Genomic DNA, 21631 nt, shown 5'->3' with positions numbered 1-21631 from the left:
TAGGTTATCTCAACATTTTGCTACTGCAAACAGTAAAGTAAGAATAATTGGCTGCAAAGTAATAGAAGATTTTTAATTTAAAAAAAAATCAACAAAAGTGCTTGTAAGACTGCACAAAGATTCCCAATTTTCCAATCCTTTAAAAATTTATTTATTTATTTATTTTCAGAGAGGGAAAGGGAGGGAGAAAGAGAGGAAGAGAAACATCAACGTGTGGTTGCTTCTCATACACCCTCTACTGGGGACCTGGCCCACAACTCAGGTATGTGCCCTGACTGGGAATCGAACCAGTGACCTTTTAATTTTCAGGCTGGCGCTCAATCCACTGAACCACACCAGCCAGGGCCAATTTTCAAATCTTAAAAAAAACAAAAACAAAAACACACTGCCTTGGCTGGTGTGGCTCAGTGGTTTGAGCTCCAGCCTGCAAACCAAAAGGTCACTGGTTTGATTCCCATTCAGGGCACATGCTTTAGTTATAAGCCAGGTCCTTAGTAGGAGGTGCTCTAGAGGCAACCACACATTCATGTTTTTCTCCTTCTTTCTCCCTCCCCTCCCTTTCTCTAAAAATAAATAAATAAAACCTTTACAAAAAAAAAAACACTGAAGCAAAATTCATTTTTGAAAAAATTATCATTAGGACCAAATTGCTGCTGGCAAAGTTGCATGCTCCCCGAGCTCTCTGCAGTGCTCCAGGTAGCTTTTTATTAGCTCATTCTGAAGTATGAATGAACTTTTGACAGATACCAGACATTTAAAAAAAACCCTACAACATGAAAGAAAAGCACCAAGACAAAGCAACTCCATCGCCCACTCTGCCTCCCTTCTTTCTAACAGAAGCCCAGTTTGTTGTTCAGAGGCCCACCCTCCATGCAAATCAGGGACACTGACCCCTCCTTCAGCTCCAGGAGAAAGTATAATTAATCTGATCACCCATCCTTGCCCATGATTGGGTCAGGACCAGGCATGTGACCCAATTCCAGCCACAGAAATGCAAAAAAGAGAAGCTTCTTAGAAAGTTCTTCCTTACTTTTAAAAGAAAACCAGAAGCAGTGACTTCTCTCTCCCACCAGACATGATTAAGGACATATCCTAATGACTCTGAGAGGAACCAGCCTTAGGATGACGACAGTGGTGTGGGTGGCACAGTAGGGAGGCAAAGAGCATGGGATCCTTGAGGCACTGCAAAAGCTAGATCAACAGGCCCTGAATCCTACTGATACCCTTCAGTGTTCTTTGTATAAGTTGGATCTTTAGTTATTTGTAGCCAAAGCATCGTAAGTATATAAACAAAATGAAAAATAATACTTGTGGAAACAATAGAAGTTATATAAAGAAAAAGAAAGAAAGAAAAAGCTGGTGGTCCTAGAGAAATTTGAGAAAAAATTGCTTCCTTAAAATAAGAACAGGATGCTATGACAAGAAATACCTAGAATACAAGAATGAATACTTAGACATTAAAATAGTAATATGGAATTAATAAAATGGTTGGAATATAAAATAAAGGAACAATTCCCAGAAAATTGAAGCCCCCAAAAGTAGGAGGTGGAGGAGAAAATATGAGAGACAATATATAGGCTACCTTATTTCAGGTAAAGCTGTGATGCAGTAAAGAGACCCAATAATGGGTGGGTCTAAAGAACAAAGTAGATTGTTTTTATTTAATGGAACATGTCCACCTCACATCATTCAGGGACCCAGGTCCCTTTCTAGTCATTGCTCTCTCATCTGCTAGGGCACGGATGAATTTACTCTCTTGAGTTCTAACTAGGAGGAAGAAAATGGGGGCATGGTGGAAACACAACTTGCCCATCTTCTTAGCCTAAGACTAGAAGTCCTAAATGTCAATTTCATCACATTTTGATGCCAAAAAATTTAGTCCGTGACCATGCCTAACTGCAAGGGAGGGTGAGAAATGTAGTTCAGCCATGTCCCCCTGGAAAGAAGGGATAAAAGGATATTGGATTTTGGTGAGCAGTGAGAAGCCCTCAGTGCAGAAACAATCTACACAGCAGATCAGTCTAAGAAACCCAAGCCAGCTGTGCCAAGAAGAGAACTGAAAAAATGGAAAGGGGATAATTATCTCAGAAATGACACAACATAATTATCAGAGAAATAACTTTCACTCAGCTGAAAAACATGCATTTTCAGACTGAAAAGCCCATCTAGTACCTGCCCAATGATAGAAGACCCATACCCAAGTACATCATAACCCCAGAGGTGTTGTTTATGATTAACTCTGAGTGCAAAAAATGTAGGCGAGATTAGAAATAAAAGATGGAGCATTACAACTGATACCACAGAGATAAAAAGGATCATGAGAGACTTCTATGAGCAATTATATGCCAACAAATTTGACTACCTATAAGAAACAGATAAATTCCTAGAAACATACAACCTATCAAGACTGACCAAGCCATGAAGAAATAGAAAATGTGAGCAGACCAACTACTCATAAGGAGATTAAATCAGAAATCAAAAACCTCCCAAAACACAAAAGTCCTCAACTAGGTGCCTTCACTGGTGAATTCTACTGAAATTAAAGAATTAATACCAATCCCTCTCAAACTCTTCCAAAAAATAGAAAAGCAAGCACTTCTAAACTCATTTTACAAGACCAGCACTACCCTGATACCCAAATCAGATAAGAATATTGCAAGAAAAGAAAATTATAGGCCAATATCCCTGATGGACTTGGATGTAAAAATTCTTTTTTTTAAATATTTTGTATTGATTATGCTATTACAGTTGTCCCATTTACCCCCTTCATTCCCCTCCACTCTGCACACCCTCTCCCTCCCACATCCCCCCCTTAGTTCATGTTCGTGTGTCTTAAGTTCTTTAGCTTTTACATATCCCATACTATTCTTGCCCTCCCCCCTATTTTCTACCTACCATCTATGCTACTTATTCTCTGTACCTTTCTCCCCCTCTCTTCCTCCCACTCCTCTGTTGCTAACCCTTCATGTGATCTCCATTTCTGTGGTTCTGTTCCTGTTCTAGTTGTTTCCTTAGTTTGTTTTTATTTTAGGCATGGTTGTTAGTAATTGTGAGTTTGCTGTCATTTTACTATACATGTTTTTTTATCTTCTTTTTCTTAGATAAGTCCCTTTAACATTTCATAAAATAAGGGCGTGGTGATGATGAACTCCTTCAACTTGACCTTATCTGAGAAGCACTTTATCTGCCCTTCCATTCTAAATGAAAGTGTTGCTGGAAAGAGCAGTCTTGGACATAGGTCCTTGTCTTTCATGACTTGGAATACTTCTTTCCAGACGCTTCTTGCTTGTAAGGTCTCTTTTGAGAAATCAGCTGACAGTCTGATGGGAACTCCTTTGTAGGTGACTGTCCCCTTAGCTCTTGCTGCTTCTAGGATTCTTTCCTTCATTTTTATCTTGGCTAATGTAAATATGATGTACCTTGGTGTATTCCTCTTTGGGTCCACCTTCTTTGGGACTCTCTGAGCTTGCTGGACTTCCTGGAAGTCTATTTCCTTTGCCAGATTAGGGAAGTTCTCCTTTATTATTTGTTCAAATAAGTTTTCCACTTGTTGCTCTTCCTCTTCCCCTTCAGGTACCCCTATAATTCGGATGTTGGAACATTTAAAGATGTCCTGGAGGCTCCTAAGCCTCTCCTCATCTTTTTGAATTCTTGTTTTCTTCATTCTGTTCTGGTTGAATGTTTCTTCCTTCTGGTCCACTTCCTTGATTTGAGTTCCAGTTTCCTTCCCATCACTATTGGTTTCCTGTGCATTTCCCTTCATTTCCCTTAGTTTAGCTTTCATTTATTCCTCTAATTTGTGACTAAAATCAACCAGTTCTGTGAGCATCCTGATCACCAGCGTTTTGAACTGTGCATCTTTTAAGTTGGCTATCTTTTGGTTGCTTAGAAGTATTGGCTCTGGAGCTTTGAGCTGTTTTTCTGCCTGAGCCATAATGTTTTGGTCTGTTCACACCTATTACGTATGAGGGGCAAAGCCTTAGGTGTTCACCAGGGCAGGGCAACCCAAGTCACAGGGTTGTGATGCTGTATGTGGGGGCAGGATCCGAGAGGGAAAAAAATGGTGCTTTGCTCCACTCTCTGTTGCACTTACCCCAAGCAAACTGGGCCTTTCTAGTGCTGATTCCTGTGTGGGTGTGCTTGTGTGCGTTCTAGGACCCTGTGGGTTTCTCCAACAAACTTTCCTGTGAGGGTTGGAGTCTCTCCCTGCGCCTCAACCCCCACAAGTGTTTTCAATCAGTGTTTTGAGTCTTTATTTCCCGGTGGTAGGACCCTGGGTTGCGTCATCTGTCTCACTCCCCAGTTATCTGCACGCGAATGTGGGACTGCTACCCAGTCAGCCAGCCACCTTGCACACAGTGCCCGCTTCTCAATCACTGCCTCACTGGGTCTGCCCCTTGCCACCCCATGCCTGGGGTCTGCCCAGTGCCTCCTTGCGTACCCGGTGTCACTGCTTCCTGTGCCATGACCCATCTCCACTCATCTGCCTGACTCCGCTCCGACTACCATGTGTCTATTTTATGTGTCTATTTTAACTCCTTGGTTGTCGGACTTCCGAACAGTTCAATTTTCTTTCAGTTTTGGTGGTTACTTTGTTTCTGAATTGTTGTCCTTATTTTGGTTGTTCAAGGAGGCACAGTGTGTCTACCTATGCCTCCATCTTCTGTATGTAAAAATTCTTAACAAAATATTAACAAACTGAATTCAACAATACATTAAAAGGATCATATACCATCATCAAGTGGGATTTATTCGAGTGATGGTTTCAATATCCACAAATCAATCAATGTTGTACATCATGTTAACAAAATAAAGAATAAATATCATTATTTCAGTAGATGCATAAAAAGAATTGACAAAAGTCAACAATCATTTATGATTTTTAAAAAAACCTCTCAACACCTGGCTGGTGTAGCTCAGTGGATTGAGCACAGGCCTGTGAACCAAAGGATCATGGTTCGATTCCCAGTCAGGGCACATGCCTGGGTTGCAGGTCAGTTCCCAGCAAGGGATGCACGAGAAACAACCATACACTGATATTTCTCTTCCTCTCTCCTTCCCTTCTAAAGATAAATAAATAAAACCTAAAAAATTAATTAATTAATTTAAAAAACCCTCTCAACAAAGTGGGTATACAGGGAACATACCTCAACATAATAAAGGCCATATGTGACCAGCCCACAGCCAACATCATATTCAGTAAGTGAAAAGCTAAATAAAAGCTTTTCCTCTAAGATGATAAACAAGATAAGGATGCCCATTCTCACTACTTTTATTCAACATAGTACTCAAAGTCCTAGCCAGAGCAATTAGGTAAGAAGAAGAAATAAGAAGCATTCAAATTAGAAAGAAAGAAGTAAAACTGTCTTTATTTTCAGATTATATGATATTATATATGTAAAACCTTAAAGATAACCAAAAACTATTGGAAATAATAAATGAACTCAGTAAAGTTGCAGGATACAAAATCAGTAACAAAAATTAGTTGCATTTCTATATATTAACAACAAAACCATGAGATAGAGAATTTAAGAAAACAATCCCATTGAAAATTTCATCAAAAAGAATATAATAAAACTACCTAAGTGTCCTTTGACAGATGATTGGATAAAGAAGATGTGGTACACATTTACGGTGGAATACTACTCAGAAAAAAAAAAGATGGAATACCACCATTTGTAGTGTGAATGGATCTTGAAAGTATTATGCTAAGTGAAACAAATCAGATGAAAGAAGACAAGAACCATATGATTTTATTATATGTGGGTTATAAAACAAAAAACAACAAATGAACAAACTCATAGATACAAAAATAGAATGGTGGTTACCAGAGGGGAAGGGGTAAAGACAAAGAATATAAAGGGTATAAAGAGTATAAAGGTCAAATACATGGTGGTGGATGGAGTCTAGACCTTGGAGCGGTGAGCACACAATAGCATATACAGATATCATGTTATAAGGTGTACAGCTGAAATTTATGTTACCCTGCCCCCGATAAATTTAATTTAAAAATAAAATATCTAAAAATAAATTTAACAAAGGAAGTGAAAGACCTATACACTGAAAAGTTCGAGACATCGATGAAAGAAATTGAAGATGACACAGTCAAATGGGAAGATATGCCGTGCTCATGAACTGAAAAAATTAATATTATTAAAATGTCCATACTATCCAATGCAATCTACAGATTCAACTACAAAGTCCACTGGTATTTTTTCACAGAAATAGTACAAACCATCCTAATATTATATGGGAACATAAAAGATCCCAAATAGCCAAAAAAATCTTCAGAAAGAACAAGAATGAAAGCATCATGCTTTCTGATTTTAAACTATATTATAAAGCTGTAGTGGTCAAAACAGTATAGTATAGGCATAAAAACAGACACATAGACCAATGGAACAGAACAGAGAACCTAGAAGTAATTGACATATATATAGTCAGTTAACTTATGACAAAGAAGCCAGAATACACACGTGGGGAAAAGGTAGTCTCTTTAATAAATGGTGTTGAGAAAACTAGACAGCCACATAAAAAAAGAATAAAAATAGACCCCAATCTTACACCATACACAAAAAATCAACTCAAAATGGATTAAATACTTGAATATAAGACCAGAAATCATAAAACTCTTTGAAGAAAACAGGTGATAAACTTCTTAACATCAGTCTTGATGAAGCTTTTTGGATTTGACACCAAAAGCAAAAATAAAAATGTGGGAATACATCAAACTAAAAGCTTCTGCTCAGCAAAGGAAACCACTGACAAAATAAAAAGGCAGTTTAACAATGACAAAAAATATTTTAAATCATATATCTGGTAAGTATTAATATCCAAATAAACAGCTCACACTATTCAAAAACAAAGAAACAAACAATTGAATTCAAAATGGGCAGTGGATCTGAACTGATATTTTTCCAAAGGAGATATACAGATGGCCAAGGGACACACGAAGAAGGTGCTCAGCCTCACTAATCACCAGGGAAATGCAAATCAAAACCATCATGAGACACCACCTCACCGTGTTACAAGTGCTATTATCAAAAGGACAAGAAATAGCAAGTGTTGGCAAGGACGTGAAACAAATGAAAGCTGAGTACACTGTTGATGGGAATGCAAATTGGTGAAGCCATTATGAAAAACAGTATGAAGGTTCCTCAAAAAATTGAAAATAGAACTACCTTATGACCCAGTGATTCCATTTCTGGGTATTTATCTAAAGGAATAAAAACACTAATTAAAGAAGATAGCTGTACCCTTGTTTTTTTTGCAGCATTATTTACAGTGGCCAAGATATAGAAGCAACCCAGGTGTCCATCAATGGATCGATGAATAAAGAAAATATGGTGTATATGTATATAATGAAATATTATTTAGCCTCAAAGTGAAGGAAATATTGCCATTTACAACAACATGGATAGATCTTAAGGGCATTAAGTGATACTAAGATTTCTCTGTCTGATGTATATACTAAGTGATATACATCAGACAGAGAAAAACAAATACCATATGATCTCACTTACATGCGGAATCTTAAAAAACAAGCAAAACAAAAAACCAAACTCACTGATACAGAGAAGAGATTGGTGGTTGCCAAAGGTAGGGAGGGCAAAATGGGTAAACTGTGTTTACCATAGTTACCATAGTAACTATGGTAAACAATACCGTATTGTATATTTATTTGAAAGTTGCTAAGACAGTAGATCCTAATAGTTCTCATCACAAGAGAAAAAACTGTAACCGTATGGTAATGGGCATTAACTAGACTTATTGTGGTGATCATTTCACAATATAGACAAACATCAAATCATTACGTTGTACAATCAAAACAAATATACTGTATATGTCAATTATTTCAATTGACATATATTGAAATTAAAAAATGAAGAATGTAGCCCTGACTGGTGTAGCTTGGTGAGTTGAGCACTAGCTTGCAAACCCAAAGGTTGCAAGTTCAACTCCCAGTCAGGGTGCATGCCTGGGTTGCAAGCCAGGTTCCTGTTTGTTTGGGGGCATGCAGGAGGCAACCAATCAGTGTTTCTCACACACATCAGTGTTTCTCTCCCTCTCTTGCTCTCTACTTTCCCCTCTCTCTAAAATATAAATAAAGTCTGCCCTGGCTGGTATGGCTCAGTGGACTGAACACCAGCCTGCAAACCAAAGGGTCATCAGTTTGATTCCTGGTCAGGGCACATGCCTGGGTTGCAGGCCAGGTCCCCAGGGGGAAGCATGCAAGAGGCAACCACACACTGAGGTCTCTCTCTCCCTCTTTCTCCTTCCCCTCTCCTCTCTTTTAAAATAAATAAAAATTATTTTAAATAAATAAATAATTTTTTTTTAAACAAGAAACATAAATGATAAGAATGAGAGAGAAAAATTCAACCTTAAGAAAAGAGCCAATAGAGTGACCAACCTCACATTTGACTTCACATTTGACTAAGCTTCCTGGGCCTGGCCCTCAAGGGAACAATTTGCATGATGAGTCAAAAAGGGGCGAGTGTTTTCTTGGCACTCACTTCTAAAATTGATTTTCATGTAAGAATACACTTCATACCAGTCTATGTTATGGATATAATGGCCAATGAGCAATTCATCAGTCATGAATAAGGGCCTGGGCTTGGAGTCAAACAGACTAGACGGAAGGCGACTTCACTAGTCTTTAGCCGTGTGCACTGGGACACATTTCCGAGTCTTGGTTTTCCTGACCTTTAAAATGGGAGTTCAGCCCAGTTGATAGGCGTCATCCTCAAAGGGAAAGGTCTCCAGTTTAATTCCTGGTCAAGGCATATGCCTGGGTTTTAGGTTCAATCCCTGGTCCCCAGGATGCATGCAAGAGGCAACCGATTGAGGTTTCTCTCCCTCTCTTTCTCCCTCCTTTCTCCTCTCTCTAGAAATAAATAAATAAAATCTCTTTAAAAAAAATAAACAAAATGAGAATAACAGATTTACCTCACAGGGCTGTTTAATTTGTTCATTTACTCCACAATTTTGTTGAACACTAACCATGTGTCAGGCATATGATATAGAAATGAACCAAATAAAGTGCCAGTTGTCTGTCCTCCTGGAGGTGACCGTCTCCCAAAATGAGACAGAAACTCTGCACGGATATATAATAAGAGATATTATGGAAGAACATAAAGCAGAACAGGGGATATGGGAAATTCTCATTTCTATGGGAAGGCCTCTCTGAGGTGACATCCGAGCAGAAACCTGAGGGATGTGAGGGAACCGACCATGCAATCCCCAGGGAAGAGGATTCCTAGGAGAACAAAGCCAAGTCAAAGGCCCTAAAATCGGATCATACTTGGCACGTATGGAAACCTCCAAGGAGGCCAGGGAGGCTAGATAGAGCAGGGCACATGACAGGGAGAGGGTGGGAAGGGGAGGTCACGGAGGAAACAGAACCAAATCCGTTGAGGTGATCTCGAGGACTTTGGCTCTGAGTCAGTGGAGAGATGTTGGAGGGCTTTGCCTTTGAAAAGGCCCCTTCTGGATGCTACAGGGAAGACAGACTGTGGGGACAAATGTGGGAGTATAGAGACCAGTGAGAGGCTCCTGCCCCCAATCAGCGAGATGACTGGGTCTGAATCAGGATGATCGCAAACGTGGAGAGAAGTGGTTGCCTGCAGAATATCTTTTGCGGTAGAACCAACAGGGTTTTTTGTTTGTTTGTTTGTTTGTTAACATACGGGACATGGGGATGTGAGAGAAAGGTTTGTGGACAACACCAAGGTCTTTGGCCTGACCAACTGTAAGAACTGAATTGTTTCCTGATGTGGGATGGCTGGGGGTGGAGAATACAACGAGTTCATCTGGGGACATGCTAAATGGGAGATGCCTATTAGATACCCAAGTGGAGATTTCAACATGTAAATTTGGGGAACAACAGCATTGGATGGTGTTTAAAGCCATGAGTCCAGATGAGTTTACCTCAAGAGTGAGTGCTGCTCAGGAGTGAGTTTACCTCAAGTGAAGAGGACCAGCGCTGATGTGGGTCCTACTCCAATGACAGAGAGAGCCATGGTGACTCAGCAGCTTCCTAAGATCACCCAGCTGCTAAGAGGTAGAATCAGGATTCAAAACCAGGTCCTGGTGTTCTGTTCCTCCCAGGAGCACACCTGTGCCTTTCCCTCCCCCTCTCCTTCCCCCACAAGGGGGCATCTATCAAACTTTAAGGGTCCTCACAAGACTTGCAACCAGGGGAGCAAGGGGCAGCAGCAGCTCATCCCAGCCAACCCCCTGAATCTGCGCCCAAGGCCCCCTTTCTCTCATTTTCCAGTGAGCTCACAGTGGCCGCACCTTGACTCACTTCTTTCCCATAACAGTTCTAGAAAGCCAACGCAGCCCTGCCTAGGCTCTCCTGTTGCTTCTCTATCCTAAGCCCTTTACTGTCCCCAGCTTTCATAAATGTACTCTCAAAATCAACACACACACACAAAAAAAAAAACCCACAGGTCCTAGTTCAGATCTTGTACTTTTTTTCAGTGAGTAGTCTTTGTAGACTTCTATCAATCCAATTTGACCCATAGCTATAATTTAGAATATTTAGAGAATTTAACCATTGCAGATTTAGAAATTTCAGTCATTACAGATGGTTCTATTGGACAGCACTGGTGTAGAACCATCTGAGTTGGATTCCGTTTCCTGCTGGAATTAACTGGTTCATGCCCCCACATCCATCAGAACCAAGGCACTTCTATCGGATTTACATATTTGGGAAGACAGTTTAAGCTGTCCTTGATCCTCAACTATTCTAACAAGCATTTGAGACACAATGTGTAGGAAGTCACCTGGGAGCCACAGCAACTAGATACCCCTTCAGCCTTTTTGAGGTCTGAGGAATGGGGCCCAGGACTCCTGGGAGGATGGCGCGGATCTTGGCCAATGGGGAAATTGCACAGGACAAGGACCCGTGAGGACTGCTACTCCACCACATAGCATCCCTCCACAGAACTTTCTCAGTGGGGGCCATGGTGCCCCGCTAGGGTTCCCAGCCTTTGGAAGTGGGGAGGGCAGGCTGGGTGCTGCTCAGTCCCTGCTTACTGACCTCAACCTGCAGCTGGTGAACATGGGCTTACCCCAGTGGCATCTTGGCAACCAACCACACCATGACCTCCATCCTGCTCCTCTCCCTGCTTATGCTGCCCAACATGCATGGACTTCTGCTGGTGGGCCTCATTTGCCTGGTGTCCTGGGTCAACGGGAACCTCTGCTACCAGGGGCGGGTGCACCCAAGTGTAGGGTAGAGGGAGTTGCTAGGCCTTGGAGTTAGAGCTGGCACATGGGGAAGGGATCAAGTGGCACCCTGCAGGTATGCTCAGAAAGCATTATCTCTCCGTTGTACACATGATGCAGAAGCAGTCTCTAGTCCAGCGTTCCAAAAGCATGGGGTCGATACCTTCATTCCTTTCAGATGTTTTTAGGCAGTACTGGGCCTGCATGAAGTACAAAGTCAGAATGAAAAAGGGATTCCCTTTCCATTCTCTTCCAATCCCTTGATGCCAAGAAAGCAGTCTCAGGTTGGGTGTAACTCGTTCTCATGCCTCTGGAGCATGTGCTGTCTTCCCGTTACTAGGGAATAGGCCTTGGGCTTAGGGCGAGTGGAAAAGGTGTCCAGACTTTTATAGTCCTGTTTTGCTTTAATGGTATATTTTTATTGGCTACCTTTTATTTATTACAGGTGGTCCTGGCACCCAATTTATTGTGATAGTGTTTTCAATAAATAAATTTAAGTAAAGGAAAAAGAGGCACAATGTTTAACCCTCATACACTGCAGTTGAAAACATGTAATGGTGCAGTCACTTTGTAAAAGTTCAGCACTTCCTCAGAATACTAAATTTTATTTATTTATTTTCAGAGAGAGGGGAAGGGAAGGCAAAAGAGAGGGAGGGAAACATCAGTGTGAGAGAGAAACATCACTCAGTTGCTTCCACAACCAGGGACTGAACCCACAACCCACGCATGTACCCTGAACAGGAATTGAACTGGCAATCTTTGATATCAGGGCAAAAACGCTAATGCATTTAACCATGTGAGCATAACCATAGGATCCAACAATTCCACTCTTAGGTATATACCTAAAAGAATTGAAAGTATAAACTTTTATACACAAGCAAAAACGTGTTCACAAAGCAGTATTTGTAACGGCCCCAACGCAGAAACAACGCCAAGTCCACCAACCGATGATGAAGGGTGAACAGAATGCAGGGTGTCGTGCGACAGAGCAGCGCTCAGCTGTGAAGAGAAACGCAGCAGTGACGCACGCTGCAACAAGGACAAACCTTGAAAAGAGTACAACTGGCCAAAGAAGCCAGTCACAGAGGACCACATATTGTATGACTCCTGTATTTGAAATGTTCGAAAAAGGAAAATCTGTAAAAACAGAAGTAGATTGGTGGTTGCCAGGGGTGGGTAGATGGGGGAGAAATGGGGTACAGAATTTCTTTCTGAGGTGATACGAATGTTTTAAAATTGATTGTGGTGATGCTGTAGAACTCTGTGAATGTATTAAAAATTCATTGAATTATACACCTTGAATGTGTGAAATATATGATATGTGAATTATATCTCGGTAAAGTTGTTATAAAAGACATATGTCTAAAAGCAATGGAATTTTTAAAGAGCAGTGTGTTATTAGAAACATGGAGGTAATTATCAGCAGAAACAGCTGCAGGAGTTAGAACAGTTGTACTGGAGTAAGATCTGTTGGCGAGACTGCAGGGCTTTGCTATTTATTCCATTTGCTTATGACTTGGAGTGCTATTTGAAGTTTTAAAACTACAAGCATTATTATATTGATAGCAAAATAAAGACTTTTTAAAAAGAGGGGTTTGTTGCCAAAAACAATCCCTTTATGAAGTTGTTTAGTATCCAACCCCTGAGTTTGGAGGCCTGTGTTCTCAAGAGTTACTTTCACAGAAACAACCTAGCATGAGTCAGTAGTCTGCCCTGTTTCCTTTGGGGGACAAAAACAGTGTCCCATGAGCCTAAGAAAGGGTCAAATGAATCCTCACAGGAGGAGGGCAGGAGGAGGACCGTGAGACAGTTCTGTAGAGGAGTCTAAAGTGAGTGTTCCAGGGAAAGGAAACACCTTAAACAAAACAGAGGCAGAAGGAGAGCTGATGGAGTTTGAACAGGAGGAGTCTTGTTGAGACCCTGTGTCCCAGTTCGGAACTTGTCATGGTCCTTTCGTACCCCAGTTCTCTGTTTCCTCCCTTGAGCCATTATTTATCTGCCGAGACTGGGGAACTCTAAGCAGACTTGATCTGCATGTCAGACAACCCTTCTAAACCCTTTTCAACAAATATGTACTGAGCATCTACTATGTACTAGGCATGACACTGGGGATACACAGACTCCTCATGTTTCCAGCTCCCATAGAACCTATTGCAGTCATCGGGAATAGTTACAGAGAGAAAAGCACAAGGACTTATGAGACCACATAACAGGAGGTCTTACTCAAATCTGGGGGTCAAGAAACTTTCCTGGAGGAAGTGATAGAGAAATTCCTATCAGGTCCCAGCACCTGAAAGAACTGGGTATCTCCAGGGCCCCAGCTAGGTTCTAGCTGGGAGCAGATTGGAAGACAAGCTGTTCTCTCTGCCCCAGGCCTCCCCACTGCCTGGGAGGCTGGAGTTCAGTGATGGTGCAATGAGGCCTCAAGCCAGCAGCATGAGTCTGGAAGGGGTGGCAATTGTGTCAAAAGCATTAAGACTTCCCCAAATTCCTCAGGCTTTGTGGAGCCTGACCCTTCAGTAATTTAGCCCCTTTGGAGCTCCTGCACAGTGCTTGTCTCCCCCAGGGGCCCACCGGATGCCCAGGGCAGTGTGATACCCTGACTCTCAACTAGAAATACTCAAGTTGCCTACCCCGACTCCTGCTATTCTGGAAAATGGCCTGCCAAAGGCAAGAAGCTGCATTTCAAAGGCTCTGGTGTCCTGGATGCAGTGATGACATCTGCAATTCTGACCTAGAACACCTCCTGTAATCAGTGCGGTGACACTCCCAGGGGTTAGAATGGCCCTGACTCCTCTGCCCTACCCGCTTGAGAGACTCTTAGGTCTAGACACCTACACACCACTCACCCAGGTCACACCTCATCCCTTTTGGGGCAACAAAGACAAATAGCCCCACAGGCCCCCACTCTCCAACCTGGCTCAAAAGGGAGTTTGTCCCCCTGCCACACAGAACCAGGAAAGAATTGGCTCATTCCCTATTCATTCATCACCACTGATCCCCCGTCTCAGGCTAACTGGTGGAGACAGACCAGGAGAAATTGCTCTGGGTGTTGTGTCAGGCATCTGCACTGCTGGGAACAGTAGAAGCAATAATGAGCTGCACAGGAAGTGGGGAGTGGGAGTTAGGAAGCCTTTAAGAAAGGGAGGCCTAGCGCTAAGTCAAAACTGCTGTTAACTGGTTTTTCCCAGACACAAAAGAGAAGTGCATCACTAGCTCAGCCTGGAGAAATGACATTATCTGCCCTGTTCGGGAAGCAGGCGGGAGCCTGGAATAGGGGGGAGGAGAGAAGGGAGAAGGGAAACAAAGGCAGATATGGAACTGGAGCACCTGGCTCCAGCCAGGCCACGCAAGACCTCTCAGTAAACTTCAAGTCTGTGAACTTTATCCTGAGGGCACTGTGGAACCATTAAAGGTTTTCAGTAAAAGATAAAGAACTTCATCTCCAGGATATTCCTCCCCAAAACCCATAACCCAGATCCAATCATGAGAAAAACACCAGACAAGCCCAAATGTTATAAATATATTACAAAATACCTAACGAGTACTCTTCAAAACTCTCAAGATCAGTAGAAACAAGTCCAAGGAACTGTCAGACCAGAGGAAGCTAAAGAGGCATGACAACCAAATGGAATGTGGTACATACTAGAAGAGACTTTGAAACAGATAATGCACATTAGGGAAAAATGAGAATTAAAATCCAAATAAAGCATGAGGTTTTGTTAATAGTAATTACCATACAACTATACAATGGAATATTATCCAGCAATAAAAAATACTGTTATACTCTTGAAGACATGCTAAGTGCAAGAAGTGGACACATAAAACACGAAAGACCACATATTGTGTGACTCCGTTTGTATGAAATGTCCAGAATAGGCAAATCTACAGGAAGAGGAAGAAAATTAGTGGCTGCCAGAGACTGGAGGGTAAGTGGGGGCAATGAGGAGTGATGGGAACTGTAATGGGTGGGGCTGCTCTAAGAGTGGGCAAAAATGTACTAAAATTAGACTGTAGCAATGGTTGCACAACACTGAATAGACTAAAAACCACTTTAAATGGGTAGATATCTCAGTAATTTTGTTAAAAATAGTAACATTGATTCATGAGTTGTAGCAAGTGTGCCAATGAAAGGGGAAACAGTACTCTCTATACTACTTTTGTAATTTTTTGGTAAATCTACAAATCTATTTATAAAACGCTTATTTAAAAATTTATACACACATATGTAGTTTTTTTTTAAAGCAAGGGAGTTTTGTGTTGATAGGGGCTTGAGAGACCGGCCACAGGGAGCACGTGGCAGTACTCTCGAGGGGGAGAGGCACGCAGAGGTTGGGGTGTGGGTGGCTTCCGACTGTGGCTGTAAGAAATGACCACAAATTTGAGGGCTAAAAACAGCACGTTTTATTATCTTAGAGATGTAGCCCTCAGAAGTCCAAAATGATTTTCACTGGGCTAAAGTCCTATCAACAGAGCTGCATTTCTTTGCGGAGACCGGACAGAATCCTTTTTTCTTGCCTTTTCCAGCTCCTACACGAGCCAGCAGCAGTGTAACATCTCCATCTGCCTCTCACTTAGACCCTGCTGACTCCCTCTTCCAACCCACAGGACCGTGATTACACTGGGCCCACCTCAGTATCATTAATTTCTGTAAAAGCCCCCTTTGCCTTGTAAGGTCACATACTCATGGGTTCTGAGGTTGAAGATGTGAACATCTTTGGGCGGCAATTATTCTGCCCGCAGTGTCACAGGGAGGTGAACACAGGAAAAGGCTGTGAGGGGAAGGAGGTCAGCTCTGGACAGGTGGAGCCTCAGGTGCCTGTGGGACCTCCGGGGTAGCTGTCCCTTGGCTTCCACTTATTCACCAAACACTGAGCACCTCCCATGATTTAGTCACCGGGGAATATAAAGGTGAACACTCTATTTTATTGGTCTTAAGATACCTGCTTTTTACTTCTGAACACTTCTGAACTTCAGGATGCAACTTTTAATCAATGACACATAGGTAGGGTTTTCTTTCTTAATGACATGAAGTAAACCATCTTGCAACCAAAGGCATCCGGTAGTAAATGAAAACCAGGTCTGACTTAGCACTAGAGTGGGTCTATCATATAAGTTGGAGACATCACTAGAACATCAGGTAATCCCACCCCACCTCACCCATCTTCCCTAGTTCCTGGCCTGGCTCCTCACACCCTGGGGCTCCCAGGTATCCCTCAGCTCTGGTGCTCAGCTCTCCTTTAATTGACAAACTCCACCAGAGCCATGGCCACACACTTGATCAGCTATGCTACCACAGCTATGCTACCTAGATCCCCAGTGGGATCTAGGAACTGGCCCCTCCCCAGGTATAACCTTATTCATGGGAGTCAGGCCCAGTGGTTCTCCACCTGGCCAATGTTCTCCAGATAGGAAACACTTGGGAGTTTTTAAAAGCACCCCCCCAACCTCCAGGCCACTACCTAGACCAATCATTCAGATTCTCTAAGGAATAATTTTATAGTTCCCCATGAAATTCCAATGGAGAGCCAATGTGGAAAAGTAGAGAAATCAACCTAACTTGCTGCCCAGGTGAGGAGAGGCCGAGGGCAGCACCAGTGGGATGGGGTGGTGGTAGGGTCAGATCCAGGCTATCCAATTATACCTGTCTGCCTCCCTCCTGCCACTCACACCCCCTGGGAAGGGACCAACCCAGTTATCTCAGTTCCCTCAAGGCACTAGCCCTATGCTAGGCACACTGTGGGAGCCCAGAAAACTTAAACTTTAGAACCTCAAACAACAGGCAGAAAAGACCTGGTACCAAGAAAGTCTGAAAAAAGAACCCATCTGGGCCAGCCCTCTGATTCACTGAGTAACCTCCAGTGAGGCAATACCCCTTAGTGCCTGCTCATTGGATAGTTACCCCAGATGGCCTTGAAGGGTCCTCCAAGTGCCTGTGCCGAGTCTTCACTTCACTTAAAGAGCTTGAGACAGTGGGGAGCCAGTAAATACCAGGTTTCTTGCTCACACCCAACAGATATCTCAGCCTTCAAGGCCTTAAGTCTCCACTTCAGGGGCTCTATGATGTACTGGCTGCAAAGACAGAGACTCTGAGGTCCTAAAAGCCATGAGACCTAAGAACAGCAAAACAGAAACCCCCAATACTGGAGAATGATTTGTGAGTGAAGGGATTTTTAGATGGTGAGCAGAGTCCAGGTGGGGAGGTCACAAGCCACCTGACAGCCCTGGCTCTGCCCCTAGGAGTGGTAAACAAAGATGAGATGGTTCAAGCAACTCCTGAAGAGAAACTTCATGAGGAAACATTCAAGGACAAAGGCAAATCCAAAGGGGGTGAGGAGGTCCCTAGCTTCTGGCCATCAGCACAGCCAAGGACCTAATACACAACTAAAGGCTTTTATTGGGAAAGGAAAACTGACTGAAAAGTGGCCCCCAATAAACTCACTGCCTGAGACAGCTGGGGCTCCCTCCAAAGAGTTCAGAAAAAAAGGGACACCAAATTGGCCCTCAGAAGGCTCAGGTGTAAAGGTCAAAGTCAATACGTTTGGAGTTGTAGAACTGTCCACCAGGGGGATCCAGCTTCCGGCAGTAAACACCATCAGGGAAGTAGCCTTCATTCACCCAGGTCTGCAGGAAGAGAAGGCAGAACTGGAGCAGGACCGATGGGGTAAGGACTGGGCAGAAAGAAAAGAGGCAGAAAAGGGCTTACTTGCATCTGGGTGCTGGTGAAGGGCCCGTACAGCTCAGCATCTCCTGTGTTCTCCCACTTATATTCCCACATCACGTCCTCCAGACCGTCTCCTGGAGACTCTGCTTCTAAAATAACAGGGAAGCCATTTGGGCCTCAAGTGTCCTGCTCCTGCCACAACACCCCTCCTCTGCCCTCAAATCTCACCTCCTCTCTGGACAGGGGTTGGGGTCTCCAGCTCTCCCTCTGCCACTTCCTCAGCAAACATGTCCAGAGAAGGTTGGGATATGGGGTTAGGGGGTCCCTGGATCCGGCACCCCAACCCCTTCAGCTGCATGGCCAACCGTTCTCTTGTCTCCTGATAAACGCCGAGGTTGCCCCGAGCCACCATCTGGTCAGCCAACCCAGAGAGCCGGTCCAAGCGCTGGGGGGAACTTGGCCGTCCAGTTCCCTTGCTGCCCCCTTTGCCCCCTCCTCTGGCTCCCAGACGCCTCAGTGCCCCAGCCACTGTCTCTCTCGGCAACAGGAGCTCCAGAAGGCCCTCCAGGAGGGCTTGGGCACTCATTGGTGTCTGGCCCAGGCCGTCCTCCTCCTCCGAGTCTGACCGTGAGTGCTGATCAGGTGGCCGCTCCCTGATCTTCACCTGTAATGTGAAAATACAGGGGTTATTTCCCACAAACTATCAGCAGGGCCCAAGCACTTGCTGCCTCCAGGCTCCAGCCATGCTAGCTCCCGAGCCGCACCCAGTCAATGTTGTCCAGCCAGCTGTCTCGGATCTGGGCATCCCGGTTCAGGAAGTAGTTGCCATCTGCATCAAAGTGGCCTTCTTCCATTTCTTCCTGTAGGTTGAAGGGTGTGATCCGTACACCTCCCTCACTGGGAAGTGTAGCTGCTTCCTGACCTGCACCAAAGACACAGGCATCCATGCTAGGCATGCAAGAGAGACAGGAGCCTCCTTTGCCCACAGTCCCAGAAGCCTATTTGTTCCCCCAATAGAGTCAATTATTAGGTATAGCTCACCTTCCACATCCTCTGAGGCCAGGATATCATATTTGCTGGACCCCTCATCATCATCCTCCTCATCGCTGTCCAAAGAGTGTTTGCCTTTGAAGCGGCTTCCAGGACCCCCTGCCCCAGCCACAGGATCCACCAGCTGTGAGCAGGAGCCAGACAGTCCACAGATGCAGGTTACTGGTTATTGAAGGGAACCAAAGTTTTGACACCCTGAAGCTGCCTTTTTGGAATATTAATTTTAAGCTGGTGTGGCTCAGTGGATTGAGTGCCAGCCTGTGAAAGGTTGCCAGTTTGATTCCCAGTCAGAGCACATGCCTGGGTGGCAGACCAGGTCCCTAGTTGGGGGCTTGTTGAGAGGCAACCGATCGACGTACCTCTCACACATTGATGTTTCTCTCCCTCTCTTTCTCCCTCCCTTCCCCTTTCTCTAAAAGTAAATAAGTAAAAAATAAAAATAAAAATAAATGAGAGAAGACTCAAAAAGAACCTCTGACCTCCCCTCCTTTCCTGCCCAAGAGATTCAGAAAGAAAAACCTACTATGGGAAGGAAATCTGAGGATGTTCACCTCAGTCTAATTTAAATTAAGTATGGTAAACAATAGGGCTTTACACAAGAGCCTTTAAGGTATATGTTCCCTGTGACCCATTGTTTCCTGAGTTGCCTAGCAAGAATTTGCCTGCCATGTGTTCTGCTCTTCCTCAACTGTAAATTGCTGATTGTCATTTCTGAAATCTAAGACCCCATTACCCATTTTTATTCCTCTGTCCAAAATGTCAACATATACCTAATGTTGCCTCACAGTCCCTGGAATTTTTATACTTAATGTGAATTTCTCATGTGCATGTATTAAAATCTGATCTTCCCCTGTTAATCTATCTCTGTTAATTGACTATTGGCTCAGGTAAAACTTAGGTGAAAGGTAAAGTATTAATTTTTTTCTTAGCACCCACACTATTCCTCAAATTGCTCTAAGATCTGGACTCAAACTGAAAATCCTCCAACCCAATTTCTCAACAGAACATGGAAAACTAGCCCTTTTGACCCTTTCTTTCGTTCTCAAAGCTTTTCCCCTCTTCTGGCTACTAGAAGAAAACAGAACTAGATCCTTTTTTCTCCCCCCTCACTCTTCCCTAGAATGTAGGAGTCTGGCCTCCTCACCTTCTTCTTAGGGACACTGATTTCGTCCTCATCATCCTCATTTCCCACGCCTTGAAAGGTCACTTTCCTCTTTGGCATGACTGGACAGAAAGGTCTTCCCCAAATTGAGCTGAGGAAAAGGGTGCAGATTAAGGGAACTAGGCGAGGAAGATACTCACCGCGAGAGGGCCCCCAGCTCAACAAATATTTCCCCAGGTACGTACTAGATTGTTTGTGAGGGGAAGGAGCACAGAATCAGGGACCAGAAGGGGAGTTGGCAGCCAAGAGGCCCCAGGGACTTGTTTTGACAGCCAAAAGGGTTGCTGGAGCAACATCTGAGAAGTGGACGCGCGGAGGAGCTTTCATAGGCATCCCTACCCTTGACAAAAGGAGACAGGCTTCCCCTAATAACCAGCCGCTGAAGTCCTGGGCGCGACTAGATCCGCGGGCTGATGCCTGCTCCTCCACCCACAGCTCCCTTGGACCCCGTGAGGCCCCAGCGGACCCAGGACTTCACACCCTGGGCGCCCTGCCCCGTACTTCCAACTCCGCGGGTGACCCCCAACTGTCTCGGACTATGTGTACAAAGTAGAGAGGAGACAGAGCCACAGGGATTCGAGCAGTCCCACTGGCACACGCTCACCTAGGAAAGGACCCAGGAAAGGCTGCAAAAGGAAAGAGGAGCTGCTTTCGCCAGGGTTACATCCGGGGCACACGGCCACCATCACCGGAAGAGAGCTGCGGCAAGCGCCAAGAAAGCCGGAAGTGACTTCACTCCTGTGAGACGACTTACTGAAGGAGAGGGTGGGAGTGTGGGATGAGCGGGAGGAACATCCCCGTCCCTTCCCTTAAGTGACGTGAGCAATGGTGAGAAGAGGGGACGTGTAAACATTTACTCCCTCGTCGGACGAGAGATATGGCACGAAGTACTTTTGGTTCCCTCTCACAATAGAGGTTCTGGGGAGAAAGTGGAGCGCATTGTACTTTTAAGGTGCGCCCAGGATCATGGTGGAGAGCAAAATCTGAGCAGGGCCAGTGGGATCCTGCCCTAGTTGCCCTTTCCAAGGTTGCATCACCTTTCCCCAAGGCTGGCCAGGGGCTCTGCGCCCCTCCAGCTTATTGGAAATCCTATTCTCCCACTCAGCGTTCAGTTGCCTGCCCTCTCCTAGCCCAAGGTACAGTCTCACCTCTCAGAAGGCAGGCCCAGTTCTGATGGCCTGCCTGGAGGATCCTGACCGCTAAGGGGCACTTATGAACACAGGTCCCTTTAGGACCTAGGGGAAGTCATTTACCATTCGCCTGTACCCTGGGCGAGTTCCTGATTTCTGAGGTGGAAAGGGCCATCAAAGGGGAGGTTGCCGTGACACCTGTGCCCAAAACCTGGGCCAGAGCCCTTGATACCCTGATCTCAGACGGGCCTGAAGAAAGACACCAGAGCTTCTCTTTCCAACCACAGCCGCAGAATAAAGCCCCTCTCTTAGCCCCAGTGGCCCCCTGCCCAGGTTCTGTAATCTGGCCCAAGAGGCTGTGTTGGAGTAGGAAAGTGGGAGGGGTGGGTT

At 44.3% G+C, this 21631-nt stretch overlaps 1 protein-coding gene and 1 pseudogene across 2 annotated transcripts; one reads left to right on the top strand and one right to left on the bottom strand.

Moving 5' to 3' along the window:
* Positions 1-10865: 10865 nt before the first annotated feature.
* Positions 10866-11246, top strand: LOC119058620 (protein FAM241B-like; annotated as a pseudogene).
* Positions 11247-15624: 4378 nt separating this feature from the next.
* On the bottom strand, positions 15625-20825 carry CD2BP2 (CD2 cytoplasmic tail binding protein 2). 2 transcript variants are annotated; one of them, XM_037158354.2, is made up of 7 exons: positions 20716-20825; positions 20094-20202; positions 18941-19073; positions 18664-18821; positions 18128-18563; positions 17942-18048; positions 15625-17859 (listed from the first exon to the last, which is right to left on the bottom strand). In XM_037158354.2, the coding sequence occupies exons 2-7, from the start codon at positions 20169-20171 to the stop codon at positions 17749-17751; spliced, it is 1023 nt and encodes a 340-aa protein (XP_037014249.1). In that variant the 5' UTR covers positions 20172-20202; positions 20716-20825; the 3' UTR covers positions 15625-17748. The 2 variants fall into 2 exon arrangements, with proteins under 2 accessions (XP_037014249.1, XP_037014255.1); XM_037158360.2 differs by lacking the exon at positions 17942-18048 and having other exon boundaries at positions 15625-17906.
* Between the last annotated feature and the right edge of the window lie 806 nt (positions 20826-21631).

This window comes from Artibeus jamaicensis, unplaced genomic scaffold, assembly GCF_021234435.1.
Source record: "Artibeus jamaicensis isolate MK-2021 breed Jamaican fruit bat unplaced genomic scaffold, CSHL_Jam_final contig_700, whole genome shotgun sequence".
Classification (NCBI taxonomy): domain Eukaryota; kingdom Metazoa; phylum Chordata; class Mammalia; order Chiroptera; family Phyllostomidae; genus Artibeus; species Artibeus jamaicensis.
The sequence above is the reverse complement of the archived record's forward strand: the minus strand, read 5'-3'. Positions and strand labels throughout refer to the sequence as shown.